Source organism: Diceros bicornis, chromosome X, assembly GCF_020826845.1.
Source record: "Diceros bicornis minor isolate mBicDic1 chromosome X, mDicBic1.mat.cur, whole genome shotgun sequence".
Lineage (NCBI taxonomy): Eukaryota > Metazoa > Chordata > Mammalia > Perissodactyla > Rhinocerotidae > Diceros > Diceros bicornis.
In genome coordinates this window covers 44,025,453-44,052,053 of record NC_080781.1, presented here as the reverse complement: position 1 = coordinate 44,052,053, position 26,601 = coordinate 44,025,453, and the positions used below count along the sequence as shown (strand labels likewise).

At 36.1% G+C, this 26,601-nt stretch overlaps 1 protein-coding gene across 1 annotated transcript in view; it reads right to left on the bottom strand.

Moving 5' to 3' along the window:
* Positions 1–2,914: 2,914 nt before the first annotated feature.
* Positions 2,915–26,601, bottom strand: part of LOC131400272 (EZH inhibitory protein-like) — an 80,661-nt gene continuing 56,974 nt past the window's right edge. The window contains exons 2-3 of the mRNA XM_058535070.1: positions 4,232–4,313; positions 2,915–3,113 (exon numbers count right to left, since the gene is read on the bottom strand). Coding sequence (XP_058391053.1) covers positions 2,915–3,113; positions 4,232–4,313 — 281 coding nt within the window. The remainder of the gene's footprint in view (positions 3,114–4,231; positions 4,314–26,601) is intronic.

The window sequence follows — 26,601 nt, the reverse complement described above, 5'->3', positions numbered from 1 at the left end:
AAGTTGTTCAGTATCATGTTGTTTAGTCTCCACATATTTGTGACTTTTCCAGCTTTCTTCTTGTAGTTGATTTCTAGTTTCATACCATTGTGGTCAGAAAAGATGTTTGATATGATTTCAATCTTCTTAAATTTATTGAGACTTGCTTTGTTTCCCAACATATGGTCTATCTTTGAAAATGTTCCATGTGCACTTGAAAAGAATGTGTATTCTGCTGCTTTTGGGTGGAATGTCCTATATGTATCTATTAAGTTCATCTGATCTAGTGTTTCATTTAAGGTCAATGTTTCCTTGTTGACTTTCTGTCTGGATGATCTATCCATTGATGTAAATGAGGTATTAAAATCCCCTACTATTATGGTGTTGCTGTCAATTTCTCCCTTTAGGTCTATTAATAATTGCTTTATATACTTTGGTGCTCCTATATTAGGAGCATAGATATTAATAAATGTTATGTCTTCTTGATGGATTTTCCCCTTTATCATTATATAATACCCATCTTTGTCTCTTGTTATCTTTTTTGACTTGAAGTCTATTTTTTCTGATATATGTATACCTACACTCACTTTCTTTTGATTGCCATTTTCTTGGAGTATCATCTTCCATCCCTTCACTTTGAGCCTATGTTTGTCTTTAGAGCTGAGATGGGTCTCCTGGAGGCAGCATGTTGTTGGGTCTTGATTTTTATCCATCCAGCAACTCCGTGTCTTTTGACTGGTGAATTCAACCCATTTACATTTAGGGTGATTATTGACATATGAGGACCTAATACTGCCATTTTATCTTTTATTTTCTGGTTGCTCTATATTTCCATTGTTTCTTTTTCCTTGATTTCTTTCCGTCATTTTAGTGGTGGTTTTCTGTGATGTGTTTCTCAGTTTCCTCTTTCTTTACCTTTTGTGATTCTGCTCTGAAATTTTGTTTTGTGGTTACCACGAGGTTTGCATAAAAGATCTCGTAGATGAGATAGTCCTTTTTCTGCTGATAGCACCTTATTTTCATTTGCCTATGCAAGTTCTGTCCTTTTCCTCTTCCACTTCTGTTTTTATTGTCACAGATTATCCCTTTAGTGTATTGTGAGTTCATTACCAAATTTAAGTGGTTATAGTTATTTTAATTCTTTCTTTCCCTTTAACTTTTATGTTATAATTAAGTGTTTACTAACCTATTCTCATATAGAGTTGCAATTTTCTGATTCTGTCTATTTATCACCTTGCTTAAAGCTTCATATACCTTTGCCTTTTCATTTCAGGTAGGAGAGCTCTTTTCAAGATTTCTTGTAAGGCAGGTCTAGTGGCAATGAACTCCCTCAGCTTTTGTTTGTCTGGGAAAGCTTTTATTTCTCCTTCATATTTGAAAGATAACTTTGCTGGATAGAGTACTCTTGGCTGACAGTTTTTATCTTCAATATTTTGAATATATCATTCCACCCTCTCCTAGCTTTTGGAATTTCTGCTGAGAAATTTTCTGACTCCTAATGGGGGTTGCTTTGTAGGGTATTGTTTCCCTATCTCTGGCTGCCCTTAATATTCTTTCTTTGTCATCAGCTTTTCACAGTTTTAATATAATGTGCCTTGGAGAAGGTCCTTTTGCATTGAGATAATTAGGTTTCCTGTTAGCTTCGTGTACTTGTATATCCAGTTTCTTCCCCAGGTTTGGGAAGTTCTCAGCTATTATTTCTTTAAATAAGGTCTCTGCTCCCTTCTCCTTCTCTTCTCCTTCTGGCATACCTGTTATCTTTATGTTGCCTTTCCTAATTGAGTTGGATATTTCTCATAGAATTTCTTCATTTTTAAAAATCTTAGTTCTCTGTCTTCTTCCACCTGAATGATTTCTAGATTTCTATCTTTAAGGTCACTAATTCTTTCTTCTCTATGGTCTGCTCTATTTCCAATGCTTTCTAAAGCATTCTTCATCTTATTTATTGAGTTTCTCATCTTCAGAATTTCTGTTGGGTTCTTCTTTAGAGTTTCAATCTCTTTGGTGAAGTGCTCCTTCTGTTCATTAATTTTATTCCTGAGCTCATTGAACTGTTTTTCTGAGTTTTCTTGTAGCTCATTGAGTTTCTTCTTGACAGCTATTTTGAATTCTCTATCAGGTAGATTGCAATCTTCCATGACTTCAAGTTTTGTTTCTGGAGAATTGTCATTTTCCCTTTGTGATACTGTATTACTGTAGTTTTTCATGGTGCTTGATGAGTTGTTCCTTTGCTGGCACATTTGTAGTAGAAAACACCTTTCTTATTTAGGTAAAGCTTTGTTTACTTTGATTCTGAATCTTCTGATTGTATTTTAGAGCCTGAACTTTCCACCTTCCACTGCTTCTGCCAGAGGTGTCATCATTGCCCTTGTGGTGCTGCTTGTGCTCTGAGGTTGCTGGTGCCAGGCTGCTTATGGTGTCTCTGCAGTTTCAGGCATTGCCACCAATGTCACATCGCTGGTGAGCACCTCTGCTACTTCTGGAGTCGCCTGGGTCACGAGTCCCCCCACTGTGATGGGTGGAGGGGCTGGTGGGGTGGGATCCAGTGTCATGGGCACCTCTGCCACATCTGGGTTTGTTGGATCTGTGGGTGCCACTGCCGTGGGGGGTGGGGTGGAGTTGTGGGGACTGCTACAGCTAGTGGGGGACTGAGTTTATGGGATCCGTTGTTGCTGTTAGCAAGCTCTCTACAGCCTTGGATGCTGCTGCCACATGCATCACCTGTGCTGCTGCTCCTGGGTTTTCTGGGGGTGCTGGAACCACTGCTGCTGGGGGCACTGGGTTTTGCAGGTGTCACCACTGTTGTTAGGTGCGCCAGGATCACAGGCACCGCCACCACCACCATGAGAGGAGGGTAACCTGGGTCACGTGTGCCACCACAGTTCCTGGAGCCTCAGGTCTCAGGCACCAGTGTGGTTTTTGGGAACCTCAGGTCTCAGGCACTGCAGCTGCTGTTGGGGGCACTGGGGTCTTGGATGCAGCCCCTGCTGCTGGGAGGTCTGATGACAGGCACGCCACTGCCAGGGGAGAGGGGAGGGGGCTGGGTCATGGACACCATCATGGTTCTTGGAGCCTCTGGTCTTGGATGCCACAGTGGCACCTGGAGCCTCAGGTCATGAGTGCCACCACCACTGCTGGAAAAGGGAGAGGGGTTGAGTCATGAGTGTCACTGCAGTTCCTGCAGCCTCTGGTCTCAGGCACTGGTGTGATTGCTGGAATCTCATGTTTCAGGCACCCCAGCAGTTCCTGGGGCCTCCATTTGTGGGCATTAACCTCAGTTCCTGGAGCCTATGGTTGCAGGTGTGGCCACACATTCTGGAGCCTTCAATCTTGGGAGCCGCTGCTGCTGCACCCTGATTCCATTTCCTCCACGAAGTCCAGTCTACCCACTTTTAGATGTATAGATATCTGGATCTCTCAGGTGTTCTGGTGCGCTGTGCAGAGAATCCTTTGTTGGTCCATGAATGTCCTACTGGTTGTAACTTAGAGAGGAGAGACAAAGGCAGCAACTCACTCCGCCATGATGCTAACACAACAATGGGGCTCTTAATGGTGAGCAATTAAGAGGGGTCTGGTAGCTCCAGGATACTAGTAGCAACAAGGGAACAACATTATAAAACAACTAAACTAACATACATTTAAAGACAACTCTACCAAACAACAACAAAATACAGCCTTTATTCAGTATCCACAAGGGATTTGTTCCAGGAACCACATCCCACAGATACAAAAATCCACGGATGCTCAAGTTTCTTGTAATTAATGGTGTAGTATTTCCATATAACCTATGCACAACTTCCCATATATTTTAAATTATCTCTAGATTACTTATAATGCCTAATACAATGTAAATGCTATGTAAATAGTTGCTATACTATATTTTTTAGGGAATAATGACAAGAAAAAAAGTCTGTACATGTTCAGTTCAGACACTAGCATTGTAGGCCTTTCAATCTGTGGTTGGTTGAATCCATAAATGCAGAACCCATGGATATAGAGGGCTGACTGTACACATTCCACTCCAATACATGGACTCTTCTCCGAAATAGGCATATGCTAGGCCATAAACATGTATCAATAGATTTTAAAAGATTGAATCATACAAATTATGTTCTCTAACCAAAATGGAATTAAATTAGAAATAAGCAATAGGAAGAAATATGGAAAACTCACAAATATGTTGAAATTAAATAATACATTCCTAAGTAACCAATGGGTCAAAGAAGAAATTACAATGTAAATTAGGAAATACTTCAAGGTGAATGCAATCAAAACACCAAAACTTAAGGTGCAGCTAAAGCAGCACTTAAAGGGTAATTCATAAATATTAATTCCTATAAAAAGAAGAACAAAGTAAACACAAAACAAGGAAAAAGAAGATAATACAAAAGATTAGAATGAAAATAAATTAAACAATAGAAAAATAATAGAAAAAATCGGCAACACTAAAAGATGGCTCTTTGAAATGATCAACAATCTGCATCATATCCAGAATATTAAAGGACACTTCCAAGTCAATAATAAAGCAAATAATGCAATTAAAAAAGAGCAAAAGATTTGAATAGAATTTTCTCAAAGGAATATACAAAGTGGACAATAAGCACATGAAAAGGTGCTCAACGTTATTAGTTATTAGGGAAATGCAATCAAAACCACAATGAGATATCACTTACCCACTAGAATGACTATAATTAAAAAGGCTAAAAATAACAAGTGCTAGTGAGGATGTGGAAAAAATGGGAGCCCTCATATGTGTAAAATATCACTACCACTTTGGAAAATAATTTGTCAGTTCTTTAAAATGTTAAACAGAGTTATCACATCACCCAATAATTACACTGCTGGATAGATAACCAAAAGAAATGAAAATATATTCCACAAAAAGACTTGCTCATGAATATTTATAGTAGCATTGTTCATAATAGCCAAAAAATGGAAGCAACCCAAATGTCCATCAACAGATGAATGTATAAACAAACTGTAGTATATTAATACAATGGGATATTATTAAGCAATAAAAGGAAATGAAGTACTATACTATTCCATGGATGAACAATAAGTCAGACACAATACATCACATATTGTGTGATTTCATTTATATGTAATGTCTAGTATGGGCAAATCTATAGAATCAAAAAATAGATTAATGGGTGCCTATGGCTGAAGGAAAGGGCAATTGGGATTGACCTTGAATAGGTACAAGGTTTCTTTTTGTCATAGTGAAGATATTCTAAAATTAGCTTATGATGATGATTGCATGACTCTGTAAATGCACTAACGACCATTGAATTATACACTTTAAATGGGTGAAGATTATGGACTGTAGTGTATATCTTAATAAAACTATTAAGAAAAATTTCTGGGGTAGGTAGAGAGATAAGTACATACAAAGGGATCATTAAAAAAGGAGTAGTCATTAAAATAAGAGGGAAACTGGGAGAAAGTAAAGTGACAGAATTGCGAGTATACAACATTTTAAGGAGGGAGATGTAAGGCGTATGAGTGTTGCAGTGACGGTGACATAGTAGAAAAGATCATGAATAAGAATTATCTCAATAGAGTGGCAGGGTGGGAAGGCAGATAACAGTGGGCTGAGGAATGAATGGGAGATAAGAAATTAGATTCAGTGAGTCTAAATAATTCATTCAAGTTGTTTGACTATGAAGGACAACAGAGAAATGGAATAGTAGCTTAAAGGTATTGTCAGATTGAAGGAGAATTTTAATGTTTTCAAGGTGGCAGAGACTTGGGCACATTTATTTGCTGATGGGGAAGAGCCAGTAGAGAGGGAAAGCCTAAAGACATGAGAAGATGTGATAACCAATGGAACAAGAGCCTGAGGGAGTAGAAGGACTTTTGATGTGAAGCACAGTGAAGAATTTATCTTAGATGGGGGAAGGCTACCTCCTCCACTATACCAGGAGGGAAGGAGGAAAGGATGTAAGGCAGGTTGTACCTTTGCATTATGAAATTGAGGTATGTTAATGAGAGATTCATTTCTCTTGGAGAGGCAAGAATCAGAATCATCTACAGAGTGTGAAGAGAGAATGTATAAGAGAAGAGGTTAGGAGAAAGGGGAGCAGAATTGATGTAGCTCTGTGGAGAATAGGAAAGAGAACTGACTGAGAAAACAGAGCAAGATTTCTAGGCTGCAGTGAGGGTCCCAGTGAGGTTGGAAAACACCTGTGTGGCGACAAGTGACTACAGACCCATAGAAACTCTATTTAATGTGACCCTGTTTCTTATAGTTAAATGGCAAACTAAACAAACCACTGCTTCCACTCCCAGAACAATACCTCTGTTTGAATATATTTTATGCATTATTTGGATTTTGCGCTCTACCTGCTTCAGGAAGCTCAAATCCATATATTCACAGTCTGTTTCATGACTAGTCCTAATAGCACCTTGCCAGAGGATAAGACACTTATGTGTCTGATGCCACAGGGCCGTGAGATGGAGAGAAATGTCAGACAGAGAGAATGTAGGAGAAAGTTCTATAGGAAAGGAGAACAAATTTGGTGATCTCAGGTCTTATTATGATCTCAGTGTGGGGGCCACATCCTCAGCAGAGCAACTCATGGTGCCAGTGCACTGAAGCTGCTGCTGAGCGTCCCTGGCCACAGGAAACTGACTCATTGAGGACCACACTCGAAAGATCAGATTAACAGTCCAGAGTAAGCCAGGCTACTATCTCTGTGACAGCCACAGTCACAGTTTAGTGGGCGAGTCAGGCGAGTGCTTCAATGAACTACAGGATTCACAGTGGAATTCCATTTTAAAATCAAAGATAATTCTAAGCTATGAAGACACGCCATGACATTATTTTTTAATCAAGATTTTAGAAGAGGGTATAGTGGCATAACAACAATGACTATTTATTATTTTCATATCCTATGAGATTTGCAATGAACTTTCAATTATGTATTTTTAATATATTTAGAAAACATAGCAGTTGCTATATACCAGGCACTGGTCTATACTATTTAACATATTGAGTAGTTGAATTTCCATAAGAACTCTGTGAGGTCAACACTGTTATTTAATATGCCATTTTATAAATAAGACTACTGGGAAGTTAAAATTTACTCACTCTCCTATAGCAAGTAAAGGGTAGCACTGAGTTTTAAACTGAGGCAATCCAATCCAGAGTCTGTGTTCCCTACTATGTCTTGTAACGTTGTTTTTAATTTTATCAATAACGTTGGGCAAATGGAAGCTTCAATATATAAAAGTCAATTTCCAAGGTCATAGAGCTCAGGTACAGCAGAGCCTGGATTGAGCTAAATTTGGCCTAAGATTAACTTCTTCCTCAATTATCTTGTTCCACTTCTTTCCAAGTATGAAGTATTAAACATAATTATGATTTATTCGTCCAAATCTGAAGCTGTCACCTTGCAAAGCCTCCATTCCCTAATAATTTCCCTCCTCCTCGGGTCCCTGTCTTGGTGAATGACACTACCATATTCTTGGTAACCAAAACTAGATACCTCACTCTACCACTACTCTGTTGCCATCCCTTCCCATTTAACTTTAAAATGAAATTCCACTGTGAATCTTACAGTTCCTTGAAGTACTTTTCCGACTCACTCATTAAACTTTGCAACAGAGATGGTAGCATGGCTTATTTGTTGATGGGGAGGAGCAGTAGAGAGGGAGAAGATGAAGACATAGGAAGATATGGTAATCCATAGAACAAGAGTCTGAGAGATAGAAAGGATTTGGGAGTACCTGTCCTACCTGTACAACCACATGGTACTCAGTATACACTTCTACTGTGTACTCTGTCACAGTTTTTGTAGTTATTTGTTTCCAGGGTTGTTTCCCTACTAGTCCATGAGTCCCATGGACCCTGTTTCATCCATTTGAATCTCAAGTTCCTAGTGTGGTGTGAGGAATCATTTATTATGACTTCTGAATGAGTTAAGTTTGTGTAAACTCATTAGTACAATAAAATATATTGAGCACTCACTATTGTGTACTAGGAATTGGGCTAGAGAAACTGTTTGCTTTTATAAAAATTGCTTTTTCTGTGATTAATATCTGTAGTGCATCAAAATATTCCCAGGGAGCATATAATACGTGTATAGCCCTTTGTAGTTCACAAAAGTATTTTCACGTATATTATGGCATCTAAACCTCACACCATCTCTGAGAAATAGTTATTTTACCCAACATTTTATACAAGGAAAAAACAAGAATTAGAGAGGTTAGGCAATTTCTCTGCTGACAAAGGTCATAAATTATTGAAAATATACCATTCAGAGATAGCTACACACACACACACACACACACACACACATCCATTTGGTTATCACAGTGTTTCTCACTAAGGCCAGTGTATAGCATAGAGGTAAATTAAAAAGAGAAGAAAAGGGAAGAAAGGTTTTAGTTTTAGTTTTTTCATTCTAGGATACTACTACTTCTGGTCTATGAGGTTCAGATACCCAAAAGGAGAGGAGGAAATTATTAAAGAGTGAGTAGAAGCTACCTTTCTATAGTCTCATGTGAGTCATGTTTTTAATTGGCCCTTTCAAACTGTACTTACTGGAAAATGGTAACGGTTTAACATATGCTTTTGAGCAGGATTTTTATAACACTCCAAGTCCAGTTTCCATTGATGTGAATAGTCAATTGGATGGTATTTCAGGGGAGGAAATTCTAGGATCTTTACAAAGATCCATACTATATCTTTATTTGATTAGATTTTGAGAGGGCATTAAGTGAGTTAAAATTGTTTTTAAGAGTGGGTGAAACAGGAAAAAAGTAGTTGATACTCAAGGCTGAAATGAATCATTTATCATTTCACAGTCTGCAGAAGAAAAAAATATTTAGTTCTAGACTATGCTCAGAATTCTGTCTAGCACCAGGGCCTAGTAGTTAGAACTCAGAGGAGCAGTACTAAAACCAGCAGATGTGGGGTCTCTTTTTGTGACTTTCCCATGGATTATAAAATTTAGCAGATTTTTTTTTATTGATGTTTTAATGGTTTCTAACATTGTGAAATTTTGGGTTGTACATTTTTGTTTGTCCATCACCATATATATGACTCCCTTCACCCCTTGTGCCCACCCCCCACCCCCCACCCCCACTGCCCCTGGTAACCACAGTCCAGTTTTCTCTGTCCATGTGTTGGTTTATATTCCACATATGAGTGAGATCATACAGTGTTTGTCTTTCTCTTTCTGGCTTATTTCACTTAACATAATACACTCCAGGCCCATCCATGTTGTTGCAAATGGGATGATTTTGTCTTTTTTTATGGCTGAGTAGTATTCCATTGTATATATATACCACATTTTCTTAATCCAATCGTCAGTCGAGGGACACTTAGGTTGCTTCCGCTTCTTGGCTATGGTGAATAATGCTGCAATGAACATAGGGGTGCATAAGCCTCTTTGGATTGTTGATTTCAGGTGCATTGGATAGATTCCCAGCAGTGGGATGGCTGGATCATAGGGCATCTCTATTTTTAATTCTTTGAGGAAGCAGATTTTTTTTAAAAACTGAAGCAAGCGGACCTACTGAAAATCTGAGTGGTGGCAGTCAAGTAAAACAAATGAGGTTTGGGAAACCATCATACCAAGAATGAAAACTGGCTCAACCATTTACTATCCATGTGATCTTGGACAAGTTTCTTTACCTCCCTGATCTGCAGTTTTCTAATCTGTTGTTGAGGATCATAACAGTACCTAGTTCCTAAATGTTACCTCTTCTGATAAATCTTTCATGGCCACATAGGTTAAGAGGCCCACTTCTGTTTCCCTGGGTCCCCTCTGCTTATCTCTGTCATAGCTCTCCTCACAATTTGATTGAATTATCTACCTACATGTTGCCCACTAGAACATGAAATCTTTGGGGGATGAAACCCAGCTTATGTCATCTCCCTATCCTCAGTAAACATTTATTGAATGAATTACTATAACATTTGTTACTTGCTCAATAAAGTATTGCTATCATTGTTTCAGTTATGTCTCTACTGGAAAAATAAATGAAAAATGAGTTGACATAGGACACATCTATACTCAAAATTCACCTCATTTGAGATTTTTTCTTCTTTACCCCATGTTCCCATTTTTGGAAACTTCTATTCCTGACTTCTTGACTTCATAAAGTACTTTGGCCAACCCATTACTCCCTACCTTCAGATTTGATCTTATAGAGGGGCTGTATAAGATAATTCACTGAAAGTTTCCCTGATAAATAGTGATTGATGTAAAGAGAAGTCCCATAAAATATTATTTGATTGGATGTATGAGCAAATTAAGGCAAGCCTGCAAATTAGATTATTTTATTTTGAGGAGAGATATCAATCAATATTACCTAGAAAGAGCCAAGGATGTAAAACTCAATGATCACTTAAACTGTCAAGTATAAGTGACTACTCTCACACTCAAAAGGACACAGTTCCTCTGATTTTTCTTTTAATTTGTTGGCCATTTCTCTATTTTACTGACTACTCTTGTTTTTTGTCCCTCTTTGTATTCTGACTAGTTGCATAGATTTCTAATTCAGCATCTATAGCATGTTTCAGTGCTTTTCAACTTGAGTGTCTGTCTTCCACACCTTACTGTATGACCCTTAAGGAAAACAACCAGGTTTCACTGGTCTTTGTAAATCCAGCATCTAGGACGCTGCCTGAATCATGGTAGATATCACTGAATTTTCATTTTATTTTTTAAACTCTTCATTTTGAAATAATTTAGGATTCACAAGAAGTTGCAAAAATAGTTCAGGGGGTGGAACTTCTGGAATGGTGGTGTGAGGAGCTCAGCAAATTCTTTCCTCCAGAGAAAAGTCTTTTAAACTGAACAAAGTCTTTGGAGATTGACCAAAGTGTTTATAACTAATTGAGAAACTATTATCCAACAAAATCTACTGCAATTCAGTAGGAACAGCAGAAAACTCTGGCATTTGAGCCTGGAGCTGCACCCTCCCACACACATCTCCACGTTGCTGAAGAACTAACTATTCTAGCTTATTCAACAGCTGAGTATCAGCAGCTTAATGGCAGCTCCCATCTCCTTTAGCTCTCTGTTGCAGAAAAGCTCTTCCATTTGGGTCAGAAGTCCAGCAGCAGATCTCAAGTCCCCCAGGTGCCTCTGTTGGAAAAATGTAATTTTTTCCAAATTTCCCCCAAATGCCTCTGTGGGAGATCGAAATTAGCGACCTGGAAATATGTCTCTTTATCTTAATTATTTTCTCTGATGGACATTTGACCTCCCCCAAACTGCCTAAAGAATTTAACATAGAAGATCTGTTTCAGGAAGGAGCCACTATCTCATGATGGTTGTAATATAATGTAAAATAGACATTACAAGAGGAAAGGCACCAACAAGCCCATCTTATCAAAAATTATGTCTCTCCCAGGCCACATTCTCTAGGTGGCCCTGTAAAAGGGTCGTCAGACAAACATTTACATTTATAACGGAAATCTCCATTTGTAAAGGTATCTCCCTTTCTATGCTGGGAAGAGGGGGTTGACCTCATCTCTAGAAACTTATCAATGTGGAAGGTGAGGCATTAAATCTGCATAATAACCTTACTCTTGTTTACTGTGCTTTTCTGGTAATCTCCCAAAACTGACTCCCCCCTCCCACAACATCCTCCTTTGTCTTTAGCTGAAGATAGTATTTAAGACGAGAATCATCACCACTTGTTGAGAAACTCAGTTTCCCTGGTTTCTCCCATGTATATATGTTATTAAACTTGGCATTATTTTCTCCTGCTAACCTGTCTTTTAATTATTTGGCCAGCCATAAGAACCTTAAGGGAAAGAGTGGAAGGGGATTCTCCCTCTTCCCCAAAATCTCTGTTGGAAAACGTAATTACAAACAAAATCTCCTGCCAATCCAGAAAACCTCTACAAAAGTAGAAGAGAAAGGAAATAGTTTTATTATTAAATAAGCATTACACCAGAATGTAATGTGCATCACAGGCAATCTCTAAAGACATTGCAAAAACAGAAAAAAAAATCTTACCTTTTTACATAGCCCAGGCAGATACAACCCATTACCTACATGTCCTCAAGATAAACAATGACTAGTCCTCAAGTAAGAGGACTTGACAGCACCATTTTTCACATACAGTTCATCTTAAATTCACCTGGTAATTGAAGGGGCCATTTATCTTTGCTAACTGCCTTTATCCAAAGGAATAATAAAATTTCTCATATTTTTGTGACAGGTAGGTAGTTACAATTTGGAACCAGACACCTAAGTTAAACTTCCAAGGAGAGGGAGAGATAGGGGTACTATCTTCCTTGATGTCTATGTTTCAAAGAGATGGCGCCCAGATCCTTAAGAAAGACATTCCCAGGTTGTAAAGCTGGCCAAAGGCTTACTTAGCTTTTAAGAAGATTTACATGCATCTCAACAGGGCAGAGAAAGAATTCACAATTAAATGTTTTCAAAAGTATATGCTTGAAAATAAGGGTAAGGGTGTCTTTTTTCCTTTTTTGGGCCATGGAAAACTTTTTTTCTTCCATTTTTAGATTTATATTTACCCTTACACCTGCTGTGGAAAATATATACTGGGCAAGCAGTGGAAGCCAAGTAGCAACACCAGCCTACACACTCACCTCCAGTTCCCACTTCATAGTGAAGAGGTTCTGCCCTGGATGAGGAGCGCAAGCCAAGAAATATTGCAGCTCCCTGGCCCTGCCTGAGGTGGCTGACATTATTTGGATCAGAGCATGGGAGAATTTAAGGCTCACAACACTTTCTAAAACAATAGAGCACTCAGTTAACAATCAGAGTGTGATACCAATAGAGGTAGACCAGCCTGAAATCTAAATGGGAGTTCAGTGAGAGAGATAATCAAAGAGGGCCCTGCCAAAACTGTATTCATCTCTGGTGGTCTACATTATCTAAAATGTCCATTTTTCAAGAAAAAAATTAAGAGATATGCAAAGAAACAGGAAAATGTGACTCATACACAGGAACAAAACAGGTAACAGAAGTTGCCTTTGAGGGGGCCAGATGTTGATATAGCAGGCAAAGACTGTAAAATATCTATTATGAATATATTTAAAGAACTAAAGGAAACCATGTTTAAATAATTATAAGAAGGTATGATGACAATGTCTCATCAAATAGAAAATATCAATAAATAGGAATTATTAAAAAAGGAGCCAAATAAAAAATCTGGAACCAAAAAGTACAATAACTGAAATGAAAAAGTCACTGGAGGATCCTTATAAAATAGAAGCCAGGGTGTCAAAGTTAGAATAAAGATGGGACGATGGAAGCAGAGGTTGGAGTGATGGCTTTCAAGAAGGAGGAAAGGGACATGAGCCAAAGATGCAGGTGCCCTCTAGAAGCTGGAAAAGGCAAGAAAACAGAATTTTCTGTAGAGCCTCCAGAGGGAGTGCAGCTCTGCTGACACGTTCTTTGATTTCAACATAGTGAGATGGATTGATTACTGACATCCAGAACTTAAGATAATAAATTTGGGTTGTTTTAAGCCACTAAGTTTGTGGTAAGTTGTTACATAAGCAATAGGAACCTAATATATTATCAGACCTGTCTCACAAGAAATACTAAAGGAAGTTCTTCAGGCTGAAAGAAGGGGACACTATAGAATAATTTAAAACCACACATTGAACCAAAGAATTCCAGTAAAAATAATTATGTAGATAATTATATGAGGCTGGCCCCATTGCATAGTGGTTGGGTTCACACACTACGTTTTGGTGGCCCAGGGTTCGTGGGTTCAGATCCCGGGCACAGACCTACGCACCACTCACCAAGCCATGCTGTGATGGCATCCCATATATAGAGTAGAGGAGGATTGGCATGGATGTTAGCTCAGTGACAATCTTCCTTAAGCAAAGGGAGGAGTATTAGCAATAGATGTTGGCTCAGGGCCAATCTTCCTTACCCCCCCCAAAAAAATAGAATTATAATAATAGTTATGTAGATAATTATAAAGGACTGTATAATTCCTCATTTCTTAACAGATTTAAGAAAGTATTGCCTAAAAATCTATATAATTGTATATTTGGCCTATTACATATAGAAATATAATACATTTAACAGTAACAGCACAAGAATGGGGGTCAGACATAAAGTATATTAAAGAAATGACACCACATGGTAACCTGAATCTACCAGAAGAAATAAAGAGCCAGAAATAGTAAGAAGGTTAATATAAAAAATGCCATATTTTTATCCTTTATTCTCTTAACTTCTTTACAAGATATATAAAGCAATACTTGTAATATTGTATTGTGTTTGTAACATCTATAGATGCTGTATGTGCAATATGGCACAAAAACAGGGAAAGTAAGGAAGCTATAAAGGAGCTAAAATTCTCTATCTTATTGGAATTAACAGCATAAATCTGAAGTAGTTTAAGTCAATGTATATATTGTAAGCCAAAGCAACAACTAAAAACATTATTCAAAATATGTAGTGAAATTCATTAAAGGAATTAAAAAGGTATACTAGAAAATATCCACTTAATATAAAGACAAAAAGAGAAGAACAGAGGAACAAAACAGACATGAAGTATATAGAAACCAAAAGCATAACTATGAAATTGTGCTTATACATTGTGCACATAAATCAAAACATAATAATAACGTTAAATACGAATGAATTAAACAATCGAATCAAAAGGTTGAGATTGCCAGGTTAGAAAAACAAGGTCCAATCCTACCTATGCTGTCTACAAGAGACATACTTTACATTAATAATGCAAATAGGTTGAAAGTAAAAAGATGAAAAATTTTATGTGGTGCAACAGCAGCCATAAGAGAACTTGAGCAGGGGCTATACCAATAACAAGCAAAATACATTTTAAGTCAAAAAATGTTGTTAGAGATGAAAAGGGACATTTTATGATGATAAAAGTATCAACCAGGGGCCGGCCCGGTGGCGCAAGCAGTTAAGTGCGCGCGCTCCGCTGCGGCGGCCCGGGGTTCGCTGGTTCGGATCCCGGGCGCGCACCGACGCACTGCTTGGTAAGCCATGCTGTGGCGGCGTCCCATATAAAGTGGAGGAAGATGGGCACCCATGTTAGCCCAGGGCCGTCTTCCTCAGCAAAAAAGGAGGAGGATTGGCGGATGTTAGCTCAGGGCTGATCTCCTCACAAAAAAAAAAAAAAAAAAAAAAAGTATCAACCAATCAGGAAGATATAAAAATCATATATGTACATGTACATGACAGCAAAGCCCCAAAATACATGAAGCAAAAATGGACAGAATTCGAGAAAGAAATAGACAAATCAACAATAACAGTTCAGAACTTCAGTATCATACTTTCAATAATGGATAAAATATCTAGGCAAAAGATCAACAAGGGTGAAAACTTGAACAACAATATAAAGAATATAAACCAACTAAACTTTAATGGATACTTATAGAACACTTTATAACAGCAGAATACATATTCTTTTCAAGTGTACATGAGACATTCTCCAGGATAGTCCACAGACAAGGCTATAAAATAACCCACAATGAATTTAAAATGATTCAAGTTATACAAATATGTCCTCTGACCAAAATAGAATGAAATTAGAAATAAATAACAGAAGGAAATTTGGTCACTTCAAAAATATGTGGAAATTAAGCAATATACTCCTAAATAACCAATAGATTTTAGAAGCAAACACAAGGGACATTAGAAAATATGTTGAGACAAATGAAAATGAAAACAATATACCAAACTTATGAAATGCAACTTACACAATATTTAGAAAGAAATTAATTGCTGTACAATGCTAAGAAAGTTCTAAAATCAATAAACTAACCTTTCACTTTAATAAACTAGAAAAAGAAGAGCAAACTAAACCAAAAGAAAACAGAAGAAAGGAAATAATGAAGATTAGCGTGCAAATAAACTAAATAGAAAATACAAAAACAATGGAGAAAATTAACAAAACCAAAAGTTGTTCCTTAAAAATGATTTAAAAAATAATAAACTTTTAGCTAGATTGACCAAGAAAAAAAGAGAGAAGACACACCTCAATAAAATTAGGAATGAAAGAGGAGACAACACTACCAAACTTACAGAAATTAAAAGTATCATAAGGGAATTCCATGAACAACTGTATATCAACAAATTACATAAGACATTAAATGGACAAATTCCCACAAAGACTCAAATTACCAATACTGGCTCAAGAAGAAATAGAAAATCTGAATAGACCTATAACAAGTAAAGAGATTGAATTAGTAATTTAAAAACCTCTCACAAAAAATGTCCAGATTCAGATGGCTTTAATGGTGAACCCTAATTAATATTTAAATATTAATTAATACCAATCCCTCACAAACTCTCGCATATAATAAAGGAAGAAGTAACAACTCAAAGGGGCCAAGACAATTCTGTGGGGAAAGAATAGTGTTTTCGACAAATGGTGTAGGGACAACTGGATATTCACAGGCAAAAGAATGGATATGGACCTCTACCTCAAAGCATTAGGATCATAGACCTATCTATAAGAGCTAAAAATATGGTTCTTGGAAGAAAACATAGGAGTAAAGCTGGCCTTGTGTTAGTCAGAGATTTCTTAGATATATACCAAAAGCACATGCAATTTTAAAAACTAAAAAATGGAGCTCATGTAAATAAAAAAGTTTTGCTTTAAATGATACCATCAAGAAAATGAAAAGATATCTCTCAGAACGGAAGAAATATTTGCAAATCATATATCTGATTAGGGATTTATATCTAGAATATATAAAGGACTCTCAAAGTCATTATAAGATGACAACCCAGTTACTAAATGGGCAAAGGATCTGAATAGGCATTTCTCCAAGAAAGATATGCAAATTGTCAATAGGCATATGAAAACATGCTCGACATCATTAATCATTAAGGAAGTGCAAATTAAACCACACTGAGATGCCACCTCACACCCACTAGAATGGCTATGGTAATAAAAACAACAACAAAAAACCCAGACAATAAAATATGTTGGTGAGGATTTGAAGGAATAAGAACTCTCATGTATAGCTGATGGGAATGAAAAATGGTATAGCCATTTTGGCAGTTTTTCAAAATGTTAAACAGAGAGTTACCATATGACCCAGCCATTCTACTCCTAGATTTCGACCCAAGAAAAATGAAAACATAATCCATAGAAAGACTTGTACATAAATGTTCATAGCAACATTATTCGTAACATCCAATTGTTGAAACAGCCCAAATGTTCATCAGTGGTGAATAGATAAGCAAAATGTGGTATATCCTTACAATGGGCTACTAATCATCAATAAAAAGGAATGGATTACTGATATTTGCTACCACAAGTATGAACCTTTAATTTATGAAAAGCGAAAAGAAGCCAGTGACAAAAGAGAACATATTACACTACTCAATTTATATGCAATGTCAATAGTATGCAACAGAAAGTAGATTAATGGTTCCCTAGGTCTGTGGTAGAAGGAAATAGGGAAGTGATTGTTAACAGGCATGAATTTCCTTTTTGGGGTAACAAAAATGTTCTAAAATTAGATTATGGTGATGGTTGTGCAACCCTGTAAAAACAGTAAAAAACACTGAATTTCACACTTTAAATGAGTAAATTTATGGAATGTAAATTATATCTCAATAAAGCCATTGGAAAAAATAGTACAGAGTTCCCATTTACCTTTTATCCAGATTTCCTCAATAACATTTTACATATCCATAGTACACAGGAAAATACAATGTTATTAACTAAACTACAAACCTTGTTAGAATTTCACCAGTCTGTACATTCATTCTTCTTTTTTTCTTTTTTTGGTGTATAGTACTGTGAAATTTGATCACATGTATAGATTCATGTAACCACCACAAAATCAGGATATGGAATTGTTCTATCACCATGAAAAAAACTCCCTCGTGCTGCTCCCTAATAGTCAGAACCTCCCCCCAACCCTAACCCCTTAAAACCACTGATCTATTCATCATTATAATTTTGTCCTTTTCAGGGTATAATATAAATGAAGTCATACAGCATGTAACATTTTGAGATTAGCTTTAGAAACTCAGCTTAACATCCTTGAAATCAATTTAAGTTAGTTGTATCAATAGTTCACTCTCTTTTATAGATAAGTAGTATTCTATTATATGGATGGTAGCATAGTTTATTTATCCATTATCCATTGAAGGACATTTGGGCTGTTTCCAGTTTGGGGCTAATACAAATAAAGCTAATATGTACAGGTTTTTGGGTGCAGGTTTTTGTGTGTATACACATTTATTTTTCCCTTGGATAAATACCCAGGAGTGTGATTGATAGGTTGTGTGGTAAGTTTATGTTTAACTTTGTAAAAACCTGCCAAAATTCATAAGAAACTGCAGAGGGACTATGCCATTTTACATTTCTAAAACAGAAATATGTAAGAGATCCAGATGCTTAATATCCTCACAAGCAGTTGGTATTGCCTAAGATGTATGTTTGTGTGTGTGTGTGTATTTTAGCCAATCTCATATGCATGAAGTGGTATCTACAATGTGATTGTAGCTTTAGTTTGCATTTCCCTAATGTCGAATGATGTTAAACATATTTTCATGTGCTTATTGGCCTTCTACATCTATGTATCCTCTTTGATGAAGTATCTGTTCATGTTTTTTGTCCATTTTCTGATGGTATTGTTTGTTTCTTACTGTTGAGTTTAAAGGGTTACTTATATATTCTGGATATGAGTCCTTCGTTGAAATGTGTTTTGCAAATATCTTCTCCCAGTCTGAAGCTTGTCTTTTCATCCTCTTAACAGGGTCTTTTTAGAGCAATTTTTTATTTTGATGAAGTCCAAAAATTAATTTTTTCTATTCTGGGTCATTCTTATGGTCTCATGTCTAAGATCTTTCCACTAACTTTAGTTCATGACTATTTTCTACTATGCTTAACTCTAATAGTTTTACAGTCTTGCATTTTACATTTAAATCTGTGACCCATTTTGAGTTAACTTTTGTATAAGAGTGAAATTTAGGTCAAGATTAATTTTTTTTGCCTAAGGATGTGCAGTTGTTGCAACACCGTTTAGTGAAAAGAGTATCCATCCTCCATTGAGTGACTTTTGCAACTTTTTCAAAAATCAGCTGGGTCTAATTGTGTGGGTCTGTTTCTGTATTCTTTTATTTCAGCTTTATTGAGATATAATTAGCATATAACATTGTGTAAGTCTAAGGTGTACAATGTGATGATTTGATACACATATATATTGCAAAATGCTTATCAAGATCAGGTTAGTTAACATATCCTTTACTTCACATAATTACCACTTTGTTGTTTTTGTTGTTGTTATGTTGAGAACTTTAAAGCTCTAATCTCATAGCAGCTTTGAACAATACAATACAGTACTGTTAACTATAGTTACCATGCTGTATAATCTCCAAAACTTATTCATCTTATAACTGAAAATTTTTACCCTTTGACCAACATTTGCCCGTTTCCCCCACCCCCGTAGCCCCTGAAAACCACTATCCTACTCTCTGTTTCTGTAAGATCAATGCTGTTAGGTAACTCATATAAGTGAGATAATTCAGTACTTGTCTTTCTCTGTCTGACTTATTTCGTTTAGCATAATGCCTTCAAGGTCCATCCATGTAGCAAATGGCAGAATTTTCTTCTTATTTGTGGCTGAATAATATTCTACTGTGTGTATATATATATAAATGTATATTTATCTATATATGCCACATTTTCTTTATCCATTCATCCATCAGTGGACATTTAGGTTGTTTCTATGTCTGGGCTAATATGAATAATGCTGCAGTAAACATGGGAGTGCAGCTATCTCTTTAAGATAGTAATTATATTTCCTTTGGATATACACCCAGAAGTGGGATTGCTGGATCATATGGTAGTTTTAGTTTTAAATTTTTGAGGAACCTCCATACTGATTTCCACAGTGGCAGTACCACATTACATGCCCACCAACAGTGTAAGAGAGTTTCCTTTTCTCCACATATTTGCCAGCATTTATCATCTCTTGTCTTTTTGATAATAGTGATTCTAACAGATGTGAAATGATCTCTCATTGTGGTTTTGATTTGCATTTCCTTGATGATTAGTGATATTGAGCACATTTTCATGTACCTGTTGGCCATTTGTATTCCTTCTTTGGAAAAATGTCTAACCAAGTCTTCTTCCCATTTTTTAACTGGATTGTTTATTTTGCTATTGGGTTGTATGAGTTCTACATATATATATACATATATATATTTGTGTGTGTGTGTGTGTGTGTGTGTGTGTGTGTGAGGAAGATCAGCCTTGAGCTAACATCCATGCTAATCCTCCTCTTTTTGCTGAGGAAGACCAGCTCTGAGCTAATATCTATTGCCAATCCTCCTCCTTTTTTTTTCCCCAAAGCCCCGGTAGATAGTTGTATGTCATAGTTGCACATCCTTCTAGTTGCTGTATGTGGGACGCGGCCTCAGCATGGCCGGACAAGCGGTGCGTCAATGCACACCTGGGATCCGAACCCCAGCCGCCAGTAGCGGAGAGCGTGCACTTAACCACTAATCCATGGGGCCGGCCCCAACATATATTTTGGATATTAACACCTTAATAGGTATAAAGCTTGCAAATATTTTTTCCCATTCCTAAGATTGTGTTTTCATTTTGCTGATTGTTTCTTTTGCTGTTCAGAAGCTTTTTAGTTTGATGTAGTTCCATTTGTTCATATTTGCTTTTGTTGCTCGTGCTTTTGGTGTCATATAAAAAAATCATTGCCAAAATCAATGTCAAGGAGCTTTTTCCCTATGTTTTCCTGTAGGGGTTTCATGGTATCATGGTATCTGTAGGGGTTTCAAAGGCTTCACTATGGTGAAGTCCTTAATCCATTTCCAGTCAATTTTTGTGACTGATGTAAGATAGGGGTCCAATTTCATTCTTTTGCATGTGGATATACAGTTTTCTTAACACCATTTATTGAAGAGACTATCCTTTCCCCAGTGAGAATTCTTGTCTCCCTTGTCAAATACTAATTGACTGTATATGCATGGGTTTATTTCTGGACTTTTGATTCTGTTCCATTGGTCTGCATGTCTGTCTTGATGCTAGAACCATACTGTTCTGATTTCTATAGCTTTGTAATATAGCTTCAAATCAGGAAGCATGATGCCTCCAGCTTTGTTCTTTCTCAAGATTGTTTTGGCTCTTTGAGGTCTTTTGTGGTTCTATATTATTTTAGGATTGCCTTTTCTATTTCTCTGAAAAATTCCATTGGAATTTTGATAAGGAATGCATTGGATCTATAGATGGCTTTGGATGGTGTGGATATTTTAACAACATTAACTCTTCCGATCTACAAACATGGGATATCTTTCCACTTATTTGTGTCTTCTTCAATTTCTTTAATTTTTATCGTATAGTTTGCAGTGGATAGATCTTTTACTTTCTTCATTGAATTTATTCCTAAGTATTTTATTATTTTAGATGGTATTGTAAATAGGATTGTTTTCTTTATTTCATTTTCAGATAGTTCAATGTTAGTGTATAGAAATGCAACAAATTCTTGTACGTTGATTTTGTCTCCTGATACTTTACTGAACTTGTTTATTAGGTCTAACAGTTTTTTGGTGGAGTCTTTAGGATTTTGTATATATAAAATCATGTCATCAGCAAACAGAGACAATTTTACTTCTTCCTTTCCAATTTGAATGCCTTTTATTTATTTTTCTTGCCTTATTGCTCTGGCTAGGACCTCCAATACTATGTTGAATAGGAGTGGTGAGAGTGGAAACACTTGTTCCCAGTTTTAGAAGGAAAGCTTTCAACCTTTCCCCATTGAGTGTGACATTAGCTGAGGATTTGTCACATATGGCCTATATCATGTTGAGGTATGTTCTTTCTATACTCAATTTGTTGATAGTTTTTTGTCATGAAAGGATGTTGAATTTTGTCAAATGCTTTTTCTGCATCTATTGAAATGATCATATGATTTTTGTCTTTCATTCTATTAATGTGCTGTATCACATTTGTATATTTTCATATGTTGATTCACCCTTACATCCCAGGAAGAAATCCCACTTAATCATGATGAATGATCCTTTTAATGTGCTGTTGAATTCAGTTTGCTAGTATTTTGTTCAAAATTTGTGCATCTATATTCATCAGCGATATTGGTCCATACTTTTATTGTAGTGTCCTTATCTGGCTTTGGTATCAGGGTAATGCTGGCCTGGTAAAATGAGTTTGGGAGTGTTCTCTCCTCTTCAATTTTTAGGAAGAGTTTGAAAAGAATTGGTGTTAATTCTTCTTTAAATGTTTGGTAGAATTCACATGTGAAGCCATCTGGTCTTGGGCTTTTCTTTGTTGGGAGGTTTTTGATTACCAATTCAATATGCTTACTTGTTGTTGTTCTGTTCAGATTTTCTATTTCTTCATGATTCACACTTACGAGATTGTAAGTAACTCAGCATTTATTGATTTCTTCCATGGTATCCAATTTGTTGGCAGATAATTTTTCATAGTAGTCTTATGATCCATTATATTTTTGTGAAATCAGCTGTGATGTCTCCTTTTTCATTTATAATTTTAATTATTTGAGTCCTCTCTCTGTTTTTCTTTATAAGTCTAGCTAAAGGTTTATGAATTTTCTTTATCTTTTCAAAAACCAACTCTTAGTTTTGTTGATCTTTTCTATTGTTTTCCTATTCTTTATTTCACTTATTTCTACTCTAATCTTTATGTCTTTTTCCTTCTTTTAACTTTGGGCTTGTTCTTTTTTTTCTGTTAATTCTTCTTTTTTTGAGATATAATTGACATATAACATTGCATAAGTGGCTTAGTTGTTCTTGTTATTCTAGTTCCTTGAGGTGCAAAGAAGTTAGGTTGTTTATTTGAGATCTTTTTTTTTTCTCAATGTAGGCATTTATCACTATGAACTTTTCTCTTCCCACTGCTTTTTCTCCATTTTATAACTTTTGATATATTGTGTTTCTATTTTTATTTGTTTCAATGTATTTTTCCATTTCCCTTTTGATTTCATCTTTGACCCATTGGTTGCTTGGGATCATGTTGTTTAATTTCCACCTATTTGTGAATTTTCCAGTTCTTCTCCTGTTATTGATTTCTAGTTCATACCATTGTGGTCAAAAAAGATACTTGGTATAATTTCAATCTTTTAAAATTTGCTGAGACTTGTTTTGTGACCTAACATATGATATATCCCGGGGAATGTCCCATGTTCACTTGAGAAGAATGTGTATTCTGCTGCTGTTGGATGGAATGTTCTGTTAGATTCAATTAGTCTAAAGTATAGTTCAAGTCCAATGTTTCCCTATTGATTTTCTTTCTGGATGATCTATTCATTGTTGAAAGTGGGGTATTTTTTGTGTGTGTGTGAGGAAGATCAGCCCTGAGCTAACATCCATGCCAATCCTCCTCTTTTTGCTGAGGAAGACCGGCCCTGAGCTAACATCTATTGCCAATCCTCCTCCTTTTCTTTCCCCTTTTTCTCCCCAAAGCCCTGGTAGATAGTTGTATGTCATAGTTGCACATCCTTCTAGTTGCTGTATGTGGGACACTGCCTCAGCATGGCCGGACAAGTGGTGCATCGGTGCACGCCCGGGATCCAAACCCGGGCTGCCAGTAGTGGAGTGCACACACTTAACCACTAGGCTGGCCCCGAGAGTGGGGTATTGAAGTCCCCTACTATTATTGTTTTGTTGTCTATTACTCTCTTCAGATCCATTAGTATTTGCTTAATATATTTAGGTTTTCTGATGTTGAGTGCAGACATATTTACAATTGTTATATCCTCAGTGAATTGACCCCTTTATCATTGTATAATGACATTGTTTGTCTCTTATCAAAGTTTTTTACTTAAAATCTATTTTGTCTGATATAAGTATAGCTACTCTTACTATCTTTTAGTTTCAATTTGTGTAGAATATCTTTTTCCATGCTTTATTTGAGTGTATGTATGTCCTTGAGGTTGAAATGAGTATCTTGTAGGCAGCATATAGTTGGGTCTTGGTTTTTTTTATCTAGCCACTGTATGACTTTTGATTTGAGAATTTAATCCATTTACATGCAAAGTAATTATTGATAGGTAAAGACTTACTATTGTCACCCTGTTAATTGTTTTCTGACTGTTTTGTATTTCCTTTATTCCTTTCTTTCCCTCTTGCTACTTTCCTTGGTGAATTGATGATTTTCTGTAGTGGTAAACTTTGATTTACTTTTCTTTATCTTGTGTATAGCTACTTTAGGTTTCTGTTTTGTGGTTACCCTGAGGTTTACGTGGAACATCTTATATATATAAGACTATTTAAAGCTGATACCAACTTAATTTGATTGCATACAAAAAATCTACCCTTAAATTACAATGAATACCACAGAAATACAAAGGCTTATAAGAGAATACTATGCAAAGCTACACACTAATAAATTGGATAACCTAGAAGAAATGGATAAATTCTTAGAATCATACAAACTTCCAAAACTGAATCAAGAAGAAATAGAAAGGCTAAATGGACCAATCACTAGTAAAGAGATTGAAACAGTAATGAAAACCTCCCAAAAAACAAAAGTCCAGGACCAAACAACTTTTTGGGTGAATTATACCAAACATTCAAAGAAGATTTTAATACTTATCCTTCTCAAAATCTTTCAAAAATTGAAGAGGAAAGTACTCTTCGTAACTCATTTTATCAGGCGAACATTACCCTGATACCGAAACCAGACAAGAAAAACACAAAACAGGAAAATTACAGGCCAATATCACTGATGAACATAGATGCAAAAATCCTCAACAAAATATTAGCAAATGAAATACAATAATACATTAAAAGGATCATATACCATGATCAAGTGGAATATATTCCAGGGATGCAAGGATGTTTCAACATTTGCAAGTCAATCAATGTGATACACCACATTAACAAAATGAATAATAAAAATGACATGATCATTTCAATAGATGTAGAGAAAGCATTTGACAAGAGTCAGCATCCATTTATAATATAAACTCTCAATAAAATGGGTATAGAAGGAAAGTACCCCAACATAATAAAGCCATATATGAGAAACCCACAGTTTTCAATGGTGAAAAACTGAAAAATATCCCTCTAAGTACAGCAGCAAGACAACAATGCTCACTCTTGCCATTCTTATTCAAAATAGTATTGGAAGTCCCAGTCAGAGCAATTAGTCAAGAAAAAGAAATAAAAGGTATCCAAATTTGAAAGGAAGAAGTAAAACTGTCACTATTTGCAAATGACATGATTATATATATATATTACTCTAAAGAATCCACCAAAAAACCTGTGAGAAATAACTGACAAACAGTAAGTTGCAGGGTACAAAATCAACATACAAAAGTCAGTTGCATTTCTATACACTAACAATGAACTAGCAAAAGGAGAAATCAAGAATAAAATTCCTTTTGCAATCTTACAGTTGCAACAAAAGAACAAAATATCTAGGAATAAATTTAACCAGGGAGGTGAAATACCTGTACACTGAAAACTATAAGACATTGTTGAAAGAAATCAAAGAAGACACAAAGAAATGCAAAGGTATTCCATGCTCATGGATTGGAAAAGTTAACATAGTTAAAGTGTCCGTATCACCTAAAGCAATCTATAGATTCAATGCAATCACTATCAGAATCCAAATGTTATTTTTCACAGAAATAGAACAGAGACTCTTAAAATTTGTATGGAATGGCAAAAGACCCTGAGGAGCCAAAGCAATCCCAAGAAAAAGGAACAAAGCTGAAAGTATAACACTTATTTCAAAATACACTACAATGCTACAATAATGAAAACAGCATGGTACTGGCAGAAAAACACATACACAGATCAATGGAACAGAATTGAGACCCCAAAAATAAACCCACACATTTATGGACAGTTAAGTTTCAACAATGGAGCCTGGAACATACAATGGAGAAAGGAAAGTCTCTTTAGTAAATGGTGGTGGGAAAACTGGACAGCCACGTGTAAAAGAATGAAAATATACCATTATCTTGCACCATACACAAAATTTAACTCCAAGTGGATTAAAGACTTGAATATAAGACCTTAAACCATAAAACTCTTAGAAGAAAACACAGGCAGTATGCCCTTTGACATCGGTCTTAGCAGTATCTTTTTGAATATGTCTCCTCAGGCAATGGAAACAAAAGAAAAAAAGTAAAAAGTGGGACTGCACCAAACTAAAAAGATTCTGCAAGGCAAAGAAAACCATCAACAAAATGAAAAGACAATCTACCAATTGGGAGAAGATATTTGCAAATCATATATCTGAAAGGGGTTAATATAAAAATATATAAAGAACTCATACAACTCAACAACAGAAAACAACCCACCCAAACCTTCCCAAAATGGGCAGAGGATCTGAATAGACATTTTTCCAAAGAAGATATACAGATGGCCAATAGGTACATGAAAAGATGTTCCATATCATTAATTATTAGGGAAATGCAAAAGAAAACTACAATAAGATATCATCTCATGCACATAAGAATGGCTGTTATTAAAATGACAAGAAATAACAAGTGTTGGAGAGGATGTGGAGAAAAGGGTACCGTCATACACTGCTGGTGGGAATATGACTTGGTGTAGCCACTATGTAAAACAGTATGGAGATTCCTCAAAAAATTAAAAGTAGAACTACCATATGATTCAGCTATCCCACTTTTGGATATTTATCCAAAGAACATGAAAGCACTAAGCC